Below are 16,254 nucleotides of genomic sequence, written 5' to 3'. Positions count from 1 at the left end.
TTAGTTTACTAACACCAGATATACCATGGATTATAGCAGTCCTGTCTGAATCCTAGCTTCTTCTCAGGAAATCACAAATGATACAAAACTGAATATTCATATCACAAGTGGCACAGAGGCCAAACCTACCAATGCAGTGAAGCAAAAATACCAGAAATGAAATATCATAAGTAGTACAGTTCCTTGCAACAGCAAGCTCCAGTCTGCACAATCCCTGCTACTACATGTACATTAAACATTCAAAAATGACATCTACAAAATGCCAATGTAATACAATTCTATTTTAAAACCAGTGTCCATTAGAAGAAAATACAAACACAAACATGGCAGTAACTTTAATCACCTTATTAGCATTAATGTGTATCTCTGCACATTACTGATTAGTGCCAAGAGGAAGAGCAACTGTTGTTGACTAGCTAATCCACCATTTCTGCCTCTACATTGAGCCTGAAACAAGTAAAAGATAAAAGATAAAAAATTTGATGATATTGTCTCAGTTAAACCATATCAGAATAAAAACAGTAATCATGACTAGAATATCTTTTGATCATAGGTCTGCTTGAGTAGAACTCACCTAGGGTTGAACAACAGTGCTGACAGACTTTTCATAAAGAGACTGGTTTGTGGCAACACATCAGCATATTGCAGGCTTATCTGTGTCACTAAAAATAATCACTTTGCAATTATGTGGTTTTAGGTTCAGTTTCACTGCACACACCTTGGACAAATGTCTTCTACTACAGTGCTGGGCCAACCAGTGCCTTTTGAGTGAATTTGGTAGATGGAAACTGCATGAAAGCCTAGTGTGCGTGTGTGTGTGTGTGTGCGTGTGTATGTGTGTGTGTGTGTGTGTGTGTGTGTGTGTGTGTGTTGAGTTCTAACAATAGATTATAAGTATTGCTATGCCTAAGCAAAATCATTAAATATGTATATGTATGTGTGTGTTTGTGTTTGTTCTATCCACTGTGTGACAACCAGTGCTGGTTTGTTTATGTCCTTGTAACTTAATAGATCAACAAAAAAGACCAATAAAACAAGAACCAGACTTTAAAAACAAAAAAAGCACTGGAGTTGATTTGTTTGACTAAACACTTCAAGGCGATGCCCCCAGCATGTTACAGCTGCAGTCTAATGACTGAAACAAATAAAAGATAGACGATATCCTAATTATCACGCTGTAATCTCATATGATAAAACACTCTATGTCAGAAGAAGTAGAACGGTATTTGTTTGGGTATGGTCATGGTATATTTGGACTACTAGATTGTTGTTTGAGCTGCTGCTTCATATGCCAGAGGCCTTTTTGATGAGAGCTGACCTCAGGTTACACAATTCTAGCAGCTAGCTATGTCAGCTAGTTGACAAATACTGTCAACTACATCTTGCAAGCTATATCACTACCTCCAGCACTTTCATTTCAGTTCTCAAACAACTTTTAAAAGATTCTTTGTTTCTTTATTTGTCTTTTACTTGTTCCCTCCCAATCATGTACTGAATTCTTAATCAATGTTGCATGCTAATTATATCTCTTAATGATACTGCTAGAAAATATCAAAGCATATAGTTTGTAAAAATACCTTACAGCAGAATATTGAATGTTGAGAACAGTGTGTGTCAATAATATTTCTAGTGAGTTCTGGAGACTTGCATCTTTGGAGATGAACATTTCAGTTAAGTTAGATGATTATATTAAAATAGTCTGAGCTAGTTGCTTCCAAGAAATAAAGACATTGAAATAAAGAAATAAGTTATAATAAAGTTGTTGTTACCGCCATCACCTGTACTACTACTACTACCAGCACTGCTGCCGTCATCATCATTATTATTTTAATGTCTACTTTTGCACTGCCACTATCTCTGTTCTTAACAAGTATAAAAAATGCTTTGGGCTAGAGGAATTATTTGATACAGGCTCTCATACCGCTGTACTTGCATCTTGTTCTTACATGCTATTCTCTCTTGGGTCCCCCACAATCCAGTGTTAATTATCGATTTAATATGAATAACATCTCAGTTACAATTTCACAATTTATTAACTTCATGTTAAAGTAAATAGTAGGACCCATGGGAACCAGTGATGGTCTGAATGTAAGCAATTCAAAAGTGTAATATTTTAGTGTTATATATGTTAGCCATGAAGAAGAGGGAATATGTAACATTTTAAGTAGTATCTGGCATCAGAGAGTGTTTTCAGTTCTACTTTTGCTAAAGAAATAACTTTTGAATCTGAGAAAAATAGCTTAGTTATCTAATAAACAAATAAATAGGCTAGGTAGCATGATTTCCTAAATCTAGCTATCCCCTTATGATGTGATTTTTTTTTTTTGTAAGAAAAATAAATTCATTTTCACATACATTCACACAGGGTGGAGGAAACCTTTCATATTTTTATAGATACAGATTTATCTGCATATTTTATCCTTGTTTTTTTTTTTTTATTTTATTTTTAATATAAGTATTCAAATAGTTTGAAAACTATTTGGAATTGTTGTTTTATGTGAGCTAAAAGTGAAAAACAATTCATGAAATATATTCTGATTGACTGTTTTGATTCTTCAACTTTGAAAATGAAATCTGATTGAATTATTTCTGCTCTGAATGAGAAGTTTACAAAGAACAAAACTCTTCAATGAGCACATTAATACTATCCTTATAAACTGTCAACCATGTAACACCAAGAATTGCAATATTTCCAGGTCATTAGATATTCAGACACTCTATGAGAAGCTTTGTTCATCATTTTCCCTTTTGCTCCTTGACTTGCTATGAATACAAAAACTGGTATAAAACGGAAAATTCAATAACTGGAGATTACAGTGGATAGAGTTATTCCTTTATATATAATTTTTTTCCTGTTGTATTTATTACATGCATTGATCATTTGCAAAATAGAATTAAGAGGTGTCATTCTTTTATATACTTGTGATGTTTAACAATAGTTCTACTTTTGCTAGAGAAATAACTTTTAAATCTGAGAAAAATAGCTTAGTTATCTAATAAACTAACAAAGCTTCATTGGTAAATTGTTAGGAAATAAATAATCTGTATTGAGGTAATGAATGAATGAATGCATCTATATCGGCATGAGAAAGGATGCATTTGGTCTCCTAAAAATAAAGATTTAAAGAATGATTCTCTTCTCAGAGGAAACCCACAATGGTTTGAAAATAATATTGATTTTTTTTTTCTTTTAGCAGGCACAAAGCCATTTTCTGTTTTTATTAGTCAAAAGGTGTAGTGTATGAAAACAACTCAAGGGTATAAGGAGTAAGCTGTCAGTTGTGAAGTGACTATAACTGTTGTTATGATTTCATAGAAATCATAGTTTTAAAGTACCATCTAACTTTTACCATTGCTTGTAGCACATTTTCAGTAGAATTGTCAGTTAAGAAAATTGTGACAGCCGTTAGCTACAACCACAGCAGTAGTTACTGGTAGAAAAACATCTCCAAAATAAAAGACAAAAGAGTCAAGAAAAGGCTTACAGTGCCAGAAGATTGGATCAATTTTCCTTGTTTATGACGATCAAAGTAATATTTCCTGGTGTTTTGGTATCTATTTCAGATAGTATATAGAACTAAGATAATATGGTGTAAAGAGTCCTACCCAGGAACATAAGGAAATGCTTCCAACAGATTTGAGCACATTGCCTATGAGCAATTACTTTAGTGATCTACACCCTAGCTGAGGCCATTTTATTGCTATTCTGGTTATATTTAAAACCTGTTCATTTTAGAAGTTTATTTCTATTCCTACTTTTTACTTGCTTTAGAAGAATAGTGCCCATGACATTTCCTTCACAGCCTCCATAGCTGGTACACAAAGGGAGTTGTTACTCTCAGATCAGAAGCCTGGTCCAAGAGGTTGCTATAAAGTATACTCCACTGAAGGTATCTAACCACGATGTGGTGATGATGAATCTAATGACAAATTAAGTTTGCTACTGCAGAATGGGAATAGTGCCTGTGATGGGTTTCTACACAGTTTCCATCTACAGAAATTTCACTTCCAACACTTTAGGCAATTGAATCTATGATACAGATCACATGTTTAAGTTGCAGTGTACTGAGATTAACTCTGAAACCATTTAATCAGGAAGCAAACTTCTTAACCAGATAATCATGTCTGTTTATCTGTCAGTTGACATATACTATTATTTACCTTGATAATACCTAGAGGTGTTAGATAATTTCTATTACCGAGGTAACCTGATTAGCTGTGGCGGAGAATGTTCTGAAAGTGTAATAACAGGAGTAAGAACAAGATGGAAAAAAATTCAAGGAGCTATTACTTAAGTTGGAATAAAAAGTTTCTTTCTCAGAGTGAGACGCAGACTGCATGATACTTCTGTATGAACTAGAATGCAAGTTGGTAGTGAGGTGTGGGCACTGACTGCAGAGAATCTTCAGAAATTAGAAAAAAAATGAAGCAAGCATGTTCTGCCAGATGTGCATAAACAACAGAGTAGAAATGTGTTGAAAGAAAAAAATGGACAAAAATAGAACTATGCATCAGGTCATCCCATAAGTTCTGTCGGATTTTACCTTTTTTAAAATTGAATGAAATTTAATAGTATTTTAGAATGTCTAATGGAATTAAAAATTATTTTTATACATTTGTGTACATTTAAACTAATTAAATATTATTTTACAGAATAATAGAATTAAAATTTGATTAAAACCCTTTCTAACATGGAAGTATCCAAAGAGCATTTAAGGCACATAATGCTTTATGAGTACAAAAAAGGAAACTCTGCAGCCGAAGCGACTTGAAACATACACTCAGTTTATGGGAAAGAGTGCTTGAATGAAAGAACTTGCAGAAGATGGTTTGCAAAATTCAGAAGTGGAGATTTCAGCCTTGAAGATGGAGATTGTACAGGACGTCCAGTTGAGTTTGATGATTAGCTCCTTGAGGCATTAGCTGAAGAAAATCCTGCATTATCAGTTGAAGAATTGGCAATAAAGCTTAGTTCAAACCATACAACTGTTCATCAACTTCGAAAGGTTCCTAAACTTGGAAAATGGGTGCCTCATGAATTGTCCAAAAGCAGCTGCAAATCTTGAGTTGACATCTGCTCTTCTCTCCATCCTCGCAAACTCATTTCACCCTTTTTGGATAGACTTGTGACTGGTGACGAAAAATGGATCTTCTATTGAAATGTTAAACGCCATAAACAGTGGCTTAGTAAAAGGGTAAAAGCTCAACCACAACTGAGAAGGGAACTTCATGAGAAAAAGGTTCTTCTCTCTATCTGGTGGGATTGCAAAGGAGTAATTCACTTTGAATTGTTACCACCTAATGCAACAATCAATGCTCAAGTCTACTATCAGCAATTAGAGCATTTGAACCAAGCTTTGAAGAAAAAAGGACTTACTTTAGTGAATCGAAAAGGAGTGATGTTTCATCAGGACAATGCGCGAGCCCACACTGCAAAGATCACATCACAGAAGATCGAAGAGTTTGGTTGGGAAAAAATTCCTCATCTACCTTATTCTCCCGACCTTACTCCTTCAGACTAACCATTTATTTCATAGTTTACAGAATCATTTGGGGGACATAACTTTCGCAAGCCAAGAGGAGGTCAAAACTGACATTTCAGAGTTCTTTGCTTTGAAACCAAAAAATGTTTACATTGATGGGATTAAAAAGGAAGGAAGTCATAGATAATCAAGGAAAGTACATTGATGATTAAATTTCAATTAAATATAACATTTGATCACTTGTTTTCTTTATTCAAAATTCGGACAGAATTTATGGGATGACCTGATACAAGGAAGAAGACTGTTAATATGGGCATGTGATGTACATGGTTGAGGAAAGCTATACAAAGAAATGTTGATCACTTACAATGGATGGAAACTGTGGACAATGGAAACCCAAGAAGAATGGCATGAAGTGACAAAAACTGATCTTAGGAAATGACAAAAGATCAAGATGATTGTTGATAAGCAGTGCTTGAGAAAACCCTGTCCTTCAGTGCAAGCATGGTGAAACTGATGTTCTGTAAGTATAACGTGCATGTACACAACAGAACTCCTCATCCAAAATCCTTCCCAGTCAAGTCTACATTTGCTGCTACCCATCATCTCCTCACTCATCTCTCCATCACTCTTCTGTTTACTATATTATTTTAAAATTCTAATTAATGAAAACAGAACATATTATTACATTTATCATCACCTTTTCTGCACTACCAGTCATCACTCCTTCTTTCCCCAAGCCACTTTCTATTTACATCCATCCCTTATTTTTACCATTGACTGCCTACTCTCATTCACCATTCACTACATTCACCCCCTATATACATCCGACCATCTCCACCTCGATTTCTCTGCATCATTCATTCAATCTTCCTTACCACACCCACATGCTCTTACAGCTTTTACTCACCTTTCCTGATCCTTGTCTCCACACCCTCATCTGTTAATCATTTTGGACATGTTACCTTGAGAATACACTCTGGTATCTCATCACCACTACCTTTATCTCCCTTCCGGTATCACTTCACCACACCCATCCTTATATAATGCATGGTAGCCTTGAATCTCTTCCACAATAATAAACCTTTTCTCCTATAATACTTTAACCTCTCAACACTTTGCAGAGCCACCTACCTCTCGCCTATTCTCTTTCTTAATTGCAGAATCTCTTTGTTTTGTAAGGCAACTTCACTAGCTGCACCATGAAAAAAGTACTCTTTAAAGTGGTCAACGTTAGGAAGGGTGAACAACAATAGAAACTATGCCAAAACAGAGACATTGGAGTAAGATATTGGATCCTATTGAACTATCCAATCCATACAGGCATGGAAAGCACATTAATTGATTATGATGATGATGATTGTCTAGCCTGCAATATGTATACTGATATGTGTCTTAACGAATAGTTGTCAATGTTCACTTCACATTATATGACTAGTATTTGTATTGATGAGTAGCCACCATTGACCGCTGTATATAACTGGTGCAAAGATGTGGTTTCTTAGAAGAGTGTTGAAGGTATCCTATGCAGATAAAGTGATGAAGATCAAGGTCCTTAGACCAGAAACATGAGGAGACAACAGGTTCTGTTCAACAGACACAACATGAGTAGTGCCTTGAGTATTTGGTGACTACTCAGAAATTGAAAGGAAGAAAAAGCAATGGAAAATAAAAAAAGAAGGTACTCAGCAGCCTTACCAGCTGATTTCAGAAACACTGACTCACTAACATACTGTATACAGGAATAGAAGAGCATGGAAGGTTATGATCATTGATGCCTGTAATTATAGCTCATGAAGAAAGGGAGATATTGTTTGTATCCTGTAGACGAATATCTGTCTTTGACCAAGATATATAACTGATGACGCCCAATATATCATTGTTAGTTGTGTTAATAATCACCAATCATTATATATTTCACAATACATAATTGGTATATGTCTAGATGGATAGCTATCATTGTCCATTTCACAGTATATAAATATTATCTTTTTTAATGAATAGCTGCCATTGGTTGCATCACAATATATAACAGATTTATCTTGAAAAGGAGCTGCCACTGACCATTGTATATAATTGGTATTTGTCTAAATGAATAGCTGTCAGCATCCTTATTATAGTTTTTAACTTATATCTATGTTTTTGATTCTGGAAGAAATAAAGTTTTATAATCCACAATTGACATTTGGTTTTAATATCACACAACTAACATACTGTATTAGTTATAATGAACAGGAGTGTTCTGAAAAGAATTTGATAAATTCAGTTTCTGTGAAGAGTGAAGAATTTGATTTTTTAGAGTTCCTTACCTTTTGGTTCACTGAAGAAGGCAAATGGCAAAAGTTCAAAACATTTGATTATTCATTTCTAGCAGCAGTTAAACTTCTCAAATTCTTCTGGGAATTTTTCAATGAATTAATTGCTGTTATTACATACTATCACCACTTTCCTTGGATTCTTGATTTTTACAAAACTTGCAATAAAATATATGATTTAGTGTGATCATTAGTCCAGGCTATATCTATACTTTAGTGTATATATATGTTTTGTTGCTTTTGTGGAGCAGTTAAATATTTCTCATATAAGATGTCATTTGGAAAAGGAAATTAACTGATCTATTTCAATTAAATGTATAACAATACAGTATAAAGATATACACCTCATGTAGTGACAAGAAGAAATTTAATTTCTGAATGCTATTTGGTCTCTAAATATTACAATTGTTGATATTAAATTGCTGATAGTTTTATATTCATAAAGTTAATGTCCACTGAAGGATATCATTCTCGGTAATCTTCTCTACAGCAAAATTAATTAAATTTGACTTCATTGATACCAATTTCTATAGAATCAAAATAGTAATCGCTCAAAGTATATTTCATCAACTACATATATGTATTTGTCTGCCAGCTATCTGTCTGTTGGTCAATATTTCAGACTGGTTCATCTAGTTTAAGCCAATGAGTTATCCCCTATGTAGTTGCTCAGCCCACTAGAAATAACTGCAAAAGTTTCTCTCAAATCATACCATACCATCTGAAAATAAAAGTATAATGTAGTACAAGATATACTATGTCTCAATAAAAAGTTGATCACAGCTGGAATGTTTTCTAATATAATAAATGCAAAAACTGTCAGTGTGTCACACTTTGACCTCCTCTCTCACTATTCAATGACACTTCTACTATTCCTTGTGCTGGGGTGAGAGTAATAGTAGAGATGGTGAGGGCTGTGACAACGACAGAGCGAGAGGGAGAGAGAGAGAGAGAGAGAGAGACAAAGAAATTTAGGGAGAGTTGATGTTTTATTAAAAGTAGTAGTGTTGATGGTGGTAGTGGGAGTAATAATAAGAGAGAGAGAAAGAGGGAAATGATGTACAACTTTGTTTAACTATATCTCCTTTGACAGAAATTCCTCTGGCCAACATATTAAACCAGCATACTGAACACTATCATTTTTGTTTTATTCTTTGCTTTCTTTAATATATACATATATATACGGTGCCCCAGCATGGCCACAGCTCATGAGCTGAAACTGGATAAAATGAAAATGAAATATATATATATATATATATATATATATATATATATATTACATTGGGATATCCTAACTTTACATATTTTTCTAATTTGTAAATATTGTACTAATGTTTGTTCATGCAAAAACATTAAATTAAAAGAAACCTGACTTTATTTTTCAATGCAAAACATTGAAATTACACAGTGTAGACATAGACATATTTCCAAACACATGAACTCACAGGCACACAGACACGCACACACACACACACACACACACACACACACACACACACACATGTATATCTGTATATATATATATACATATATATATTTAATTTTTCATAGAACTTCTTATCTTCCTTGAGGAAAACAAAATGCTTTTAGTGATGGCTGCACCCCATCCTTTTTTCATTATTTTCCCCATCCTAAAAGAGGTCACCATCCTTGAACTCATGTCTCATGCCAGTAGCTATACAATGGTAAAAAAACTAAACAAGTAAATAAATGGTAAAAAACATTCCAAATTGAAAAGAAATCCCTCTCTTTACCTATTTATCTATCTATCTATCTATTGTCTTGGAACCTCATCCCAAAGAACAGAAAACAAAAACAATGTTCTCCTTTTCTAAACAAAACAAAAAAAAACACCTGATTTATATAAATGAACAAACTGTTTGCACATTCACAATTTTATTTAACGAGTCTGAAGAGGAATGAAAGCACTAATAATAATGACTTAATAAAAAAATTATTTTTTCCAAAATTCTTTTCTCAATATTCAATATCTGTACACCACCTCTAACACTATACATGCATATATAATAGACACACACACACACACACACACACACACACACACACACATATATAAAATACACTTTAATTGAAATAAAGTTTCCCCAAAATTAAACATCTATATCTTCTATTCTATCTATTAATAGAAAGAGAGAGAGAGAGAGAGAAAGAGAGAGAGAGAGAGAGAGAGAGAGAGAGAGAGAGAAAGAAAGTGGTTAGATCGAAAAAATCGTACTGACCCCCAAATGGGAAGACAAAAAATGTTGCTTATCATGCAGCTTTGCAATAAGTTCCAAGTCGACAAATTATCTCATCATTTTGATGAATATTGTTCATTGCTTCAAAAATATTGGTTAAGTTTGATAAAATTTAATGTGTATTCAATGCATGAAGTGTCACTGCCCAAGGTCCAATGAAGAACCCTTAAAAGCCACCCGATAGGGCGGTTTTTAAGCTAGATGATCATAGGTCTGCTTAATAAAGGCAGACTTGTGGATAAGCAGCAACAACTGTTCCACTGGTATTTATATATTACTAAAATAGTGTGTTCCTATCTACCTACTTTTTGTGTCATGGTAAGGGATGACATTCAAATAGAAAGAGAGGAGGAGGAGGAGGAGGGAGTAAGAGAAAGAGAAGAGACTAGCATCCACATAACAGAGAGAAAAAAAGAAAGAGATAAATGGTAGAAAGGTGGTGATAGTGGTGAGGATGATGTTTATATGTTATTTGTGTTAGCTGTTGTTTGCTGTTGGTAGTCTTAGTTGATGAGGTGGTGGCAACAACATTGCACTGCAACAATTACTCACACTATGATGCATGTGTTAAATTGTACAATTTTTTATTTTTTATTTTCCGTCCACTATTTGCTCTCAACTCCTTACTATTAATACCACCACCATTACCACCACTACATCTATTGACTAAAACCCTATCAACATCATCACTATGATACATTATTACAGCTCTCATTGTTTGTATATATGTATACATAAGTATACGTGTGTGCACACATGTGTATGTGTATGATTGTATGTCTATCAATTCATCAGTGTTTCTCTTTTGTTTCTTTTTCTGTTATCTTTCACTGTCACTCCCTCAATTAATACTTTCACAACTTCCTCTCCTATCTTTCCCTCCCCTTTTTTTACTATCTTACCTGTCATTCACAGTCATCTCTACCATCACAATTACAGACAGTTGCAGTTCATAGTTTTCACTAGCAAACCCCATGGAATATCCATGAGTTTCATTTGTTCTAATGAATGCATTAAAATCCCCATAGTGACTATATAGCATTTTGAGCAATAAGAAGTTTCTATAAAAATATATAAAATATAGTACAGTTAATTATTGATAGACAAATATTCAGGTGTTCAGCTAGAACAACAGTGAAGAACAGTGCAGCCTCAACCTTTAGCATTTCAGATTTCTCTGCCAGACATAATGCTTATTTGTCCATATTGTTTTGAATTCATCGTATATTATCTCGGGGTTTTGAGATTTCAATGATGTGATTCTTTATTTTTAGAATGACATTGTATGATAAGTGTGAAAGGCTAGATCTAGTCAGTTTGAACACAAAACAGGTAGAATATTTGGGCTGGATATGACTGGTTTAAATTTTGGAGGGTTAAGGAATTTATGTGAAGTTTTTCAAGCCTGTAAGTGTTCACTTGTGGAAGAAGTTTGCATTTTGCAAATTTTTTTAATGCATAGTATTATATTCATTTTACATACATAAAAAAACATATGTACGTGTATGTGTGTGTGTGTAAAGTATAGAAGAGCCCTCAGATTAATGTAAAATTATTTTTATTATAAACAATTGCAGCGTGGAAGGTGTTTATAAGTCATTTTTCCACGCTGCAATTGTTTTCATACCAGCACATGATCTTGGGGCTACATTATTTGAATTCATACTATCGGGTAACTAATTTCATGTTATTACATAACTGACTTCACAATTTGGGTATTCATAACTTATTGGGAATTCCTAAAAACAAGATCCTGTGTAAGACAGTTCAGTGTTCTCTGTAAATACACAAAAACCGTTTTTAGGGCGACATACTTTGTATTGTTGTTATTGGATTTGCAAAGCAATTATGAGAATGGAACCAAGAGATAAGCCTTGCTTTCCCAGGAATTAGCAGGTATGTCAGCTAGTATATATATATATATATATATATATATATATATATATATCGGCACAATAGTGGCTGTGTGGTAAGTAGCTTGCTTACCAACCACATGGTTCTGAGTTCAGTCTCACTGTATGGCACCTTGGGTAAGTGTCTTCTACTATAACCTCAAGCTGACCAAAGCCTTGTGAGTGAATTTGGTGGACAAAAACTGAAAGAAGCCTGTCATATATATCTGTGTGTGTGTGTGTGTGTGTGTGTCTGTGTCTGTGTTTGTCCCCCAACCATCGCTTCTTGACAACCAATGTTGGTGAGTTCATGTCCCCGTAACTTAGCGGTTTGGCAAAAGAGACTGATAGAATAAGTACTAGGCTTACAAAGAATAAGTCCTGGGGTCAATTTGTTTGATTAAAGGTGGTGCTCCAGCATGGCCACAGTCAAATGACTAAAACAAGTAAAAGAGTAAGAGTATATATATATATATATATATATATATATATATATATATATATAATTATGATAATTTAATATCTGTTTTCCATACTGGAATGGATTGGACGGTTTGACAGCATCCAGTGAGCTGTAGAACTGCACTGAGTTCCAGTGTCAGCTTTGGCATGTCGACTACAACTGGATGGCCTTCCTAATGCCAACCACCTTACAGTATGTACTGAGTGCTTTTGTTCACACCACCAGCAGTAGTGAGGTTGCTAAGTAAATTGTAAGTCAGAAAAAAAAAACAATTCCATGAGGGAGAGTGATGGGATGATTAGGGAGGGAGAGGTAGCTTCATACCTGGTGCTGAGAGGTTTAAGTATGATGGAGAGACATGTATAGACATCTTGCTTTAGAGGATAGACCACATTATATCATAGTTTATATCTTTACCTCTTCAGTATCTATAATTTCATCATCACCTTAAATGTCCGCTACATTTTTCATCATTATCATCATCTTGTCCATTTTCTACCTCTTGCATGGATTAGACACATTTTTGCCACTGAAATATCTCAATATTTGTTACATTTCTTTATCATCTCTTTTGCACATCTCTTGAGATCAGCCTTCTCCATTTCTGGTGTCTTCCTCAGTCTTCTTCTTCTGCAGCAGCTTTCCAATGGAATCACCTGATGCTTATTTACCTAACTCTCATCCTTCATATGTATTACATGTCCATACTTAAACAGTTTTCTCTCCTGCACACTTCAGCTGATTCTTCAAATACCCAATTTTTTTCTCAACTTATTTGTTTTCCATCATTCACGTACACTGACATTACACATAAAGTAGAGCATATATGTTTAATTTCTTTGCAGCCTTTATACATCCTTCACATTCAATGCCCATGTTTTGCTGTCATGCAACATCACACTATGTGTGTAGCTGTCATTCACTCAAAAAAAGAAACCCTTTATTTCCAACAGAGATAAAATCTTGATTTTTTTCCATTCCATTATTCTGGTTACTGTTGCTTTTAGAACATACGTCTCCATTACTGATTAGGTCACCAAAGTAACAGAAATTTTTAACATCTATTAAGGTACCTTCTTTGCTTTGGAAGCAATTTATTTTACAGACACTCTTACTACTGATTACTATTGTGCATCTGCTACATACAAAGTCTACTTTGTCAGTTTACCTATGGTCAGGTGCACATCTCATGTACCCATGGTATACATTTGGTACAGTTCATGTAATTCCTACTTTCTCCCTTTCTTCATACCTAGTGTGACCACTTCTCAAATGTTTCAGATGACAGTAAAGTCTGCTCATTACTGTAAGTAAAGCTAATTAATGGTCTTACCTTTGCTTTGGTTTACTTTGGAGCATCTCAGCTCTAGATTTTGTTTCTATGTTTGGAAATTCTTTAAGTCTTCCTCAGATTCAGATATGAGAACTTGGTTACTGGCATTCAGGACTTCCTTTGTTACTGAGAATTATAGTAAACTGTGGTGGCTGAGAACTGAGCCATAATAGATATCTATCTGTACACTAAATTCCTCACTGAATTTTTTGCTGAGTCTCACCTTGTGCCAATATCTCTTGCATGGTTCTCAGCAGTCATTCCTCTACACCTAATTTTTCTTACTGACCACCAGACTAAAGAGCATGGTAAGGTCTTCTCCAAGTTAACAAATACTAGGTAGAGTTGTGCCACAAGGAAGAGGACATTAATGGTGTCCTGTCCTGGCACAAACTTGAAGTTATCTAAACTAATTTATGTGCATCTCATCAAAATTAATTTTCTTCCTAATCATATATTCTATAATTCTTTCTGTGGTTTTAGTGATGACATGTGAGCCACAATTATTCCATATACACTTTCCCCCATTGATGTCGTGATTTATACTGGTATACTGGTATACATCTAACTTCTCTTCTGTATATCTAATTTTGCTCCTGGTTGCTCCTTTTCTTGTATTGTAATTGTTTGAACCTGCACCAAGCCGAAGAATCTTTCAATTTCCATACCTTCCTTTTCCAGATTATCTTGTGTCTCTGAGTTTATCTAGTTCTTATCCTGATAATATTTATCACTTATATTCATCTGATTGGTAGGTGATCAGGTTGCTGGCAGGTGTCCTGAAGGTAGTATTGTAAATGGGTGAATCAGTTGCATCACAGAATTCCAAGCACAAATGGATAAATGTGTAATACCATCTTGTTTTGATGCCTTATATTTGTAATTTGAAATCCTGCAAGAAAGGGGTTTAGTTTTCTTTTTTATTAAAAGTATTACATCCCAGTATAGATATATCAATATAGACTCAGCTAAATACTCTTCTTTGCTCATAAAAAAATTGGTCTCAAATTTTCTAGAATAAAAAAGAAAATATGTTACTTTTTGGAAGGTGCTTTTTAATCCCGGACATCTGAAAACTTGTTGCAATTACAATCACATTTTTTTTTTTTATCAAGGAACCCTAAAATTGTCATTTCAATGAAAACTCAACAACCTTGAAAAGCTTATTAGAAAATTCTTGTTACAAAATACTTATATACCAATGTACTTTAAAGCTTCCTTAAAGAACACCATTATAAAGCTGTATTTTCCTGGGTTTCAGGGTGTAGACTGAAATCACATGATATGAGAATTCCAGCACCCGTGACAGACGAATTTCATCTGCTATGATTTATGTGTGTGCTTTTATGCTCCAAGCCCCTATATGAGAGGATCTCTCAAGGATAATAAAGACAATATTTAGTGTTCTAACATGGCATCCATTTTAAGTTGGATATAAAGATTACTTTTTGGTATTAATGCTGCTTCTGTTGCTAATAATTAATTAATTGAATTATTGTATTATTCAACTAGAATAACTTTCTAAATTTGTTTTGCAATTCATAGTAATTTTCTATATATCAATTTTCAGGGATCCAATATCAGCATTCCAGACAGTGAAGGTAAAACTCCCCTCCATTGGGCTGCTAGCAGTAGAGACCCCACAGCTGTCTCCTGCGTTAAAGTGCTTCTTGTAAGTTGTTATTCACATTGAAATTGCTGCTAACTTTTAATGATGATTATAAATGAATTTCACAAACTATTTTACTTTCAAAATAGAATGACCATTTTATGTAAAATTATACTTTGTAAAGATATTTGAAAGGTATTGTAAGTTATGTAGGATTTAGTTTCAGTTCTTTGGTACTTATAAAAAGCTGTTACATTTGTTTTGCCTGTTACTATTAATGTTAACACTATTAATGCTAACTTTTCAGTAACTTAGAACCTTACGCTGAAACTGTTTTACTGTTGTCATAATTTAATTTTCTGATTCTTCATACACTTTTTGTGATATAGTGTGCTAAGCAATGCATTATCTTAAAGTAAGTAATGGCTTATGCAACTTGCAATGACATAAATTTTATGTGTAAAAGTGATGTCAGCATTAATAATAAATTTGTTGAAAAGTTGTAATGTAAAGTAGCTATGCATTTAAGTTCTGTTCATTAAATCCGTTGAGATCAGAAGTGAAAATTTTTGTTGATAGATCACATAGTAGTAATTATTGGTAGAGTTCTCTGAAGAATTTGTTTGGAAGTATGGAAATTATAAGGTTAACTGGGTATTAAATGTGTTACATTGAACACGATGTAAAAGAAAGTGAAAACAATGAAATATTCATTGTTGATAACCTATCAAAGACCTTATGTATACAGGAAAAAAAACTGCATTCTATTTGTAGAAAGAAATTAAATAAGATTCAGCATGTAAATTATATAACAGGGGCAGTGGTTAAATTGTTAAGAACTTCATAGATAATTCCTACTTTGTGTGTGTGTGTGTGTGTGTGTGTGTGTGTGTGTGTGTGT

At 33.9% G+C, this 16,254-nt stretch overlaps 1 protein-coding gene across 3 annotated transcripts in view; it reads left to right on the top strand.

Annotated features, from left to right (window-relative positions):
- The window catches only part of LOC106868434 (uncharacterized), a 377,561-nt gene that overhangs the window by 214,153 nt on the left and 147,154 nt on the right, over positions 1–16,254 (top strand). For all 3 annotated transcript variants that reach the window (XR_016243814.1, XM_014913697.3, XM_014913696.3), the window contains one exon: positions 15,315–15,416. Coding sequence is in view for 2 of the 3 variants with exons in the window: in XM_014913697.3 (XP_014769183.1) it covers positions 15,315–15,416 (102 nt within the window). In the remaining variant the exon portion in view is untranslated. The remainder of the gene's footprint in view (positions 1–15,314; positions 15,417–16,254) is intronic.

The sequence above is a fragment of the Octopus bimaculoides genome, chromosome 1 (assembly GCF_046866305.1).
Source record: "Octopus bimaculoides isolate indiv1 chromosome 1, ASM4686630v1, whole genome shotgun sequence".
NCBI lineage: Eukaryota > Metazoa > Mollusca > Cephalopoda > Octopoda > Octopodidae > Octopus > Octopus bimaculoides.
The sequence above is the reverse complement of the archived record's forward strand: the minus strand, read 5'-3'. Positions and strand labels throughout refer to the sequence as shown.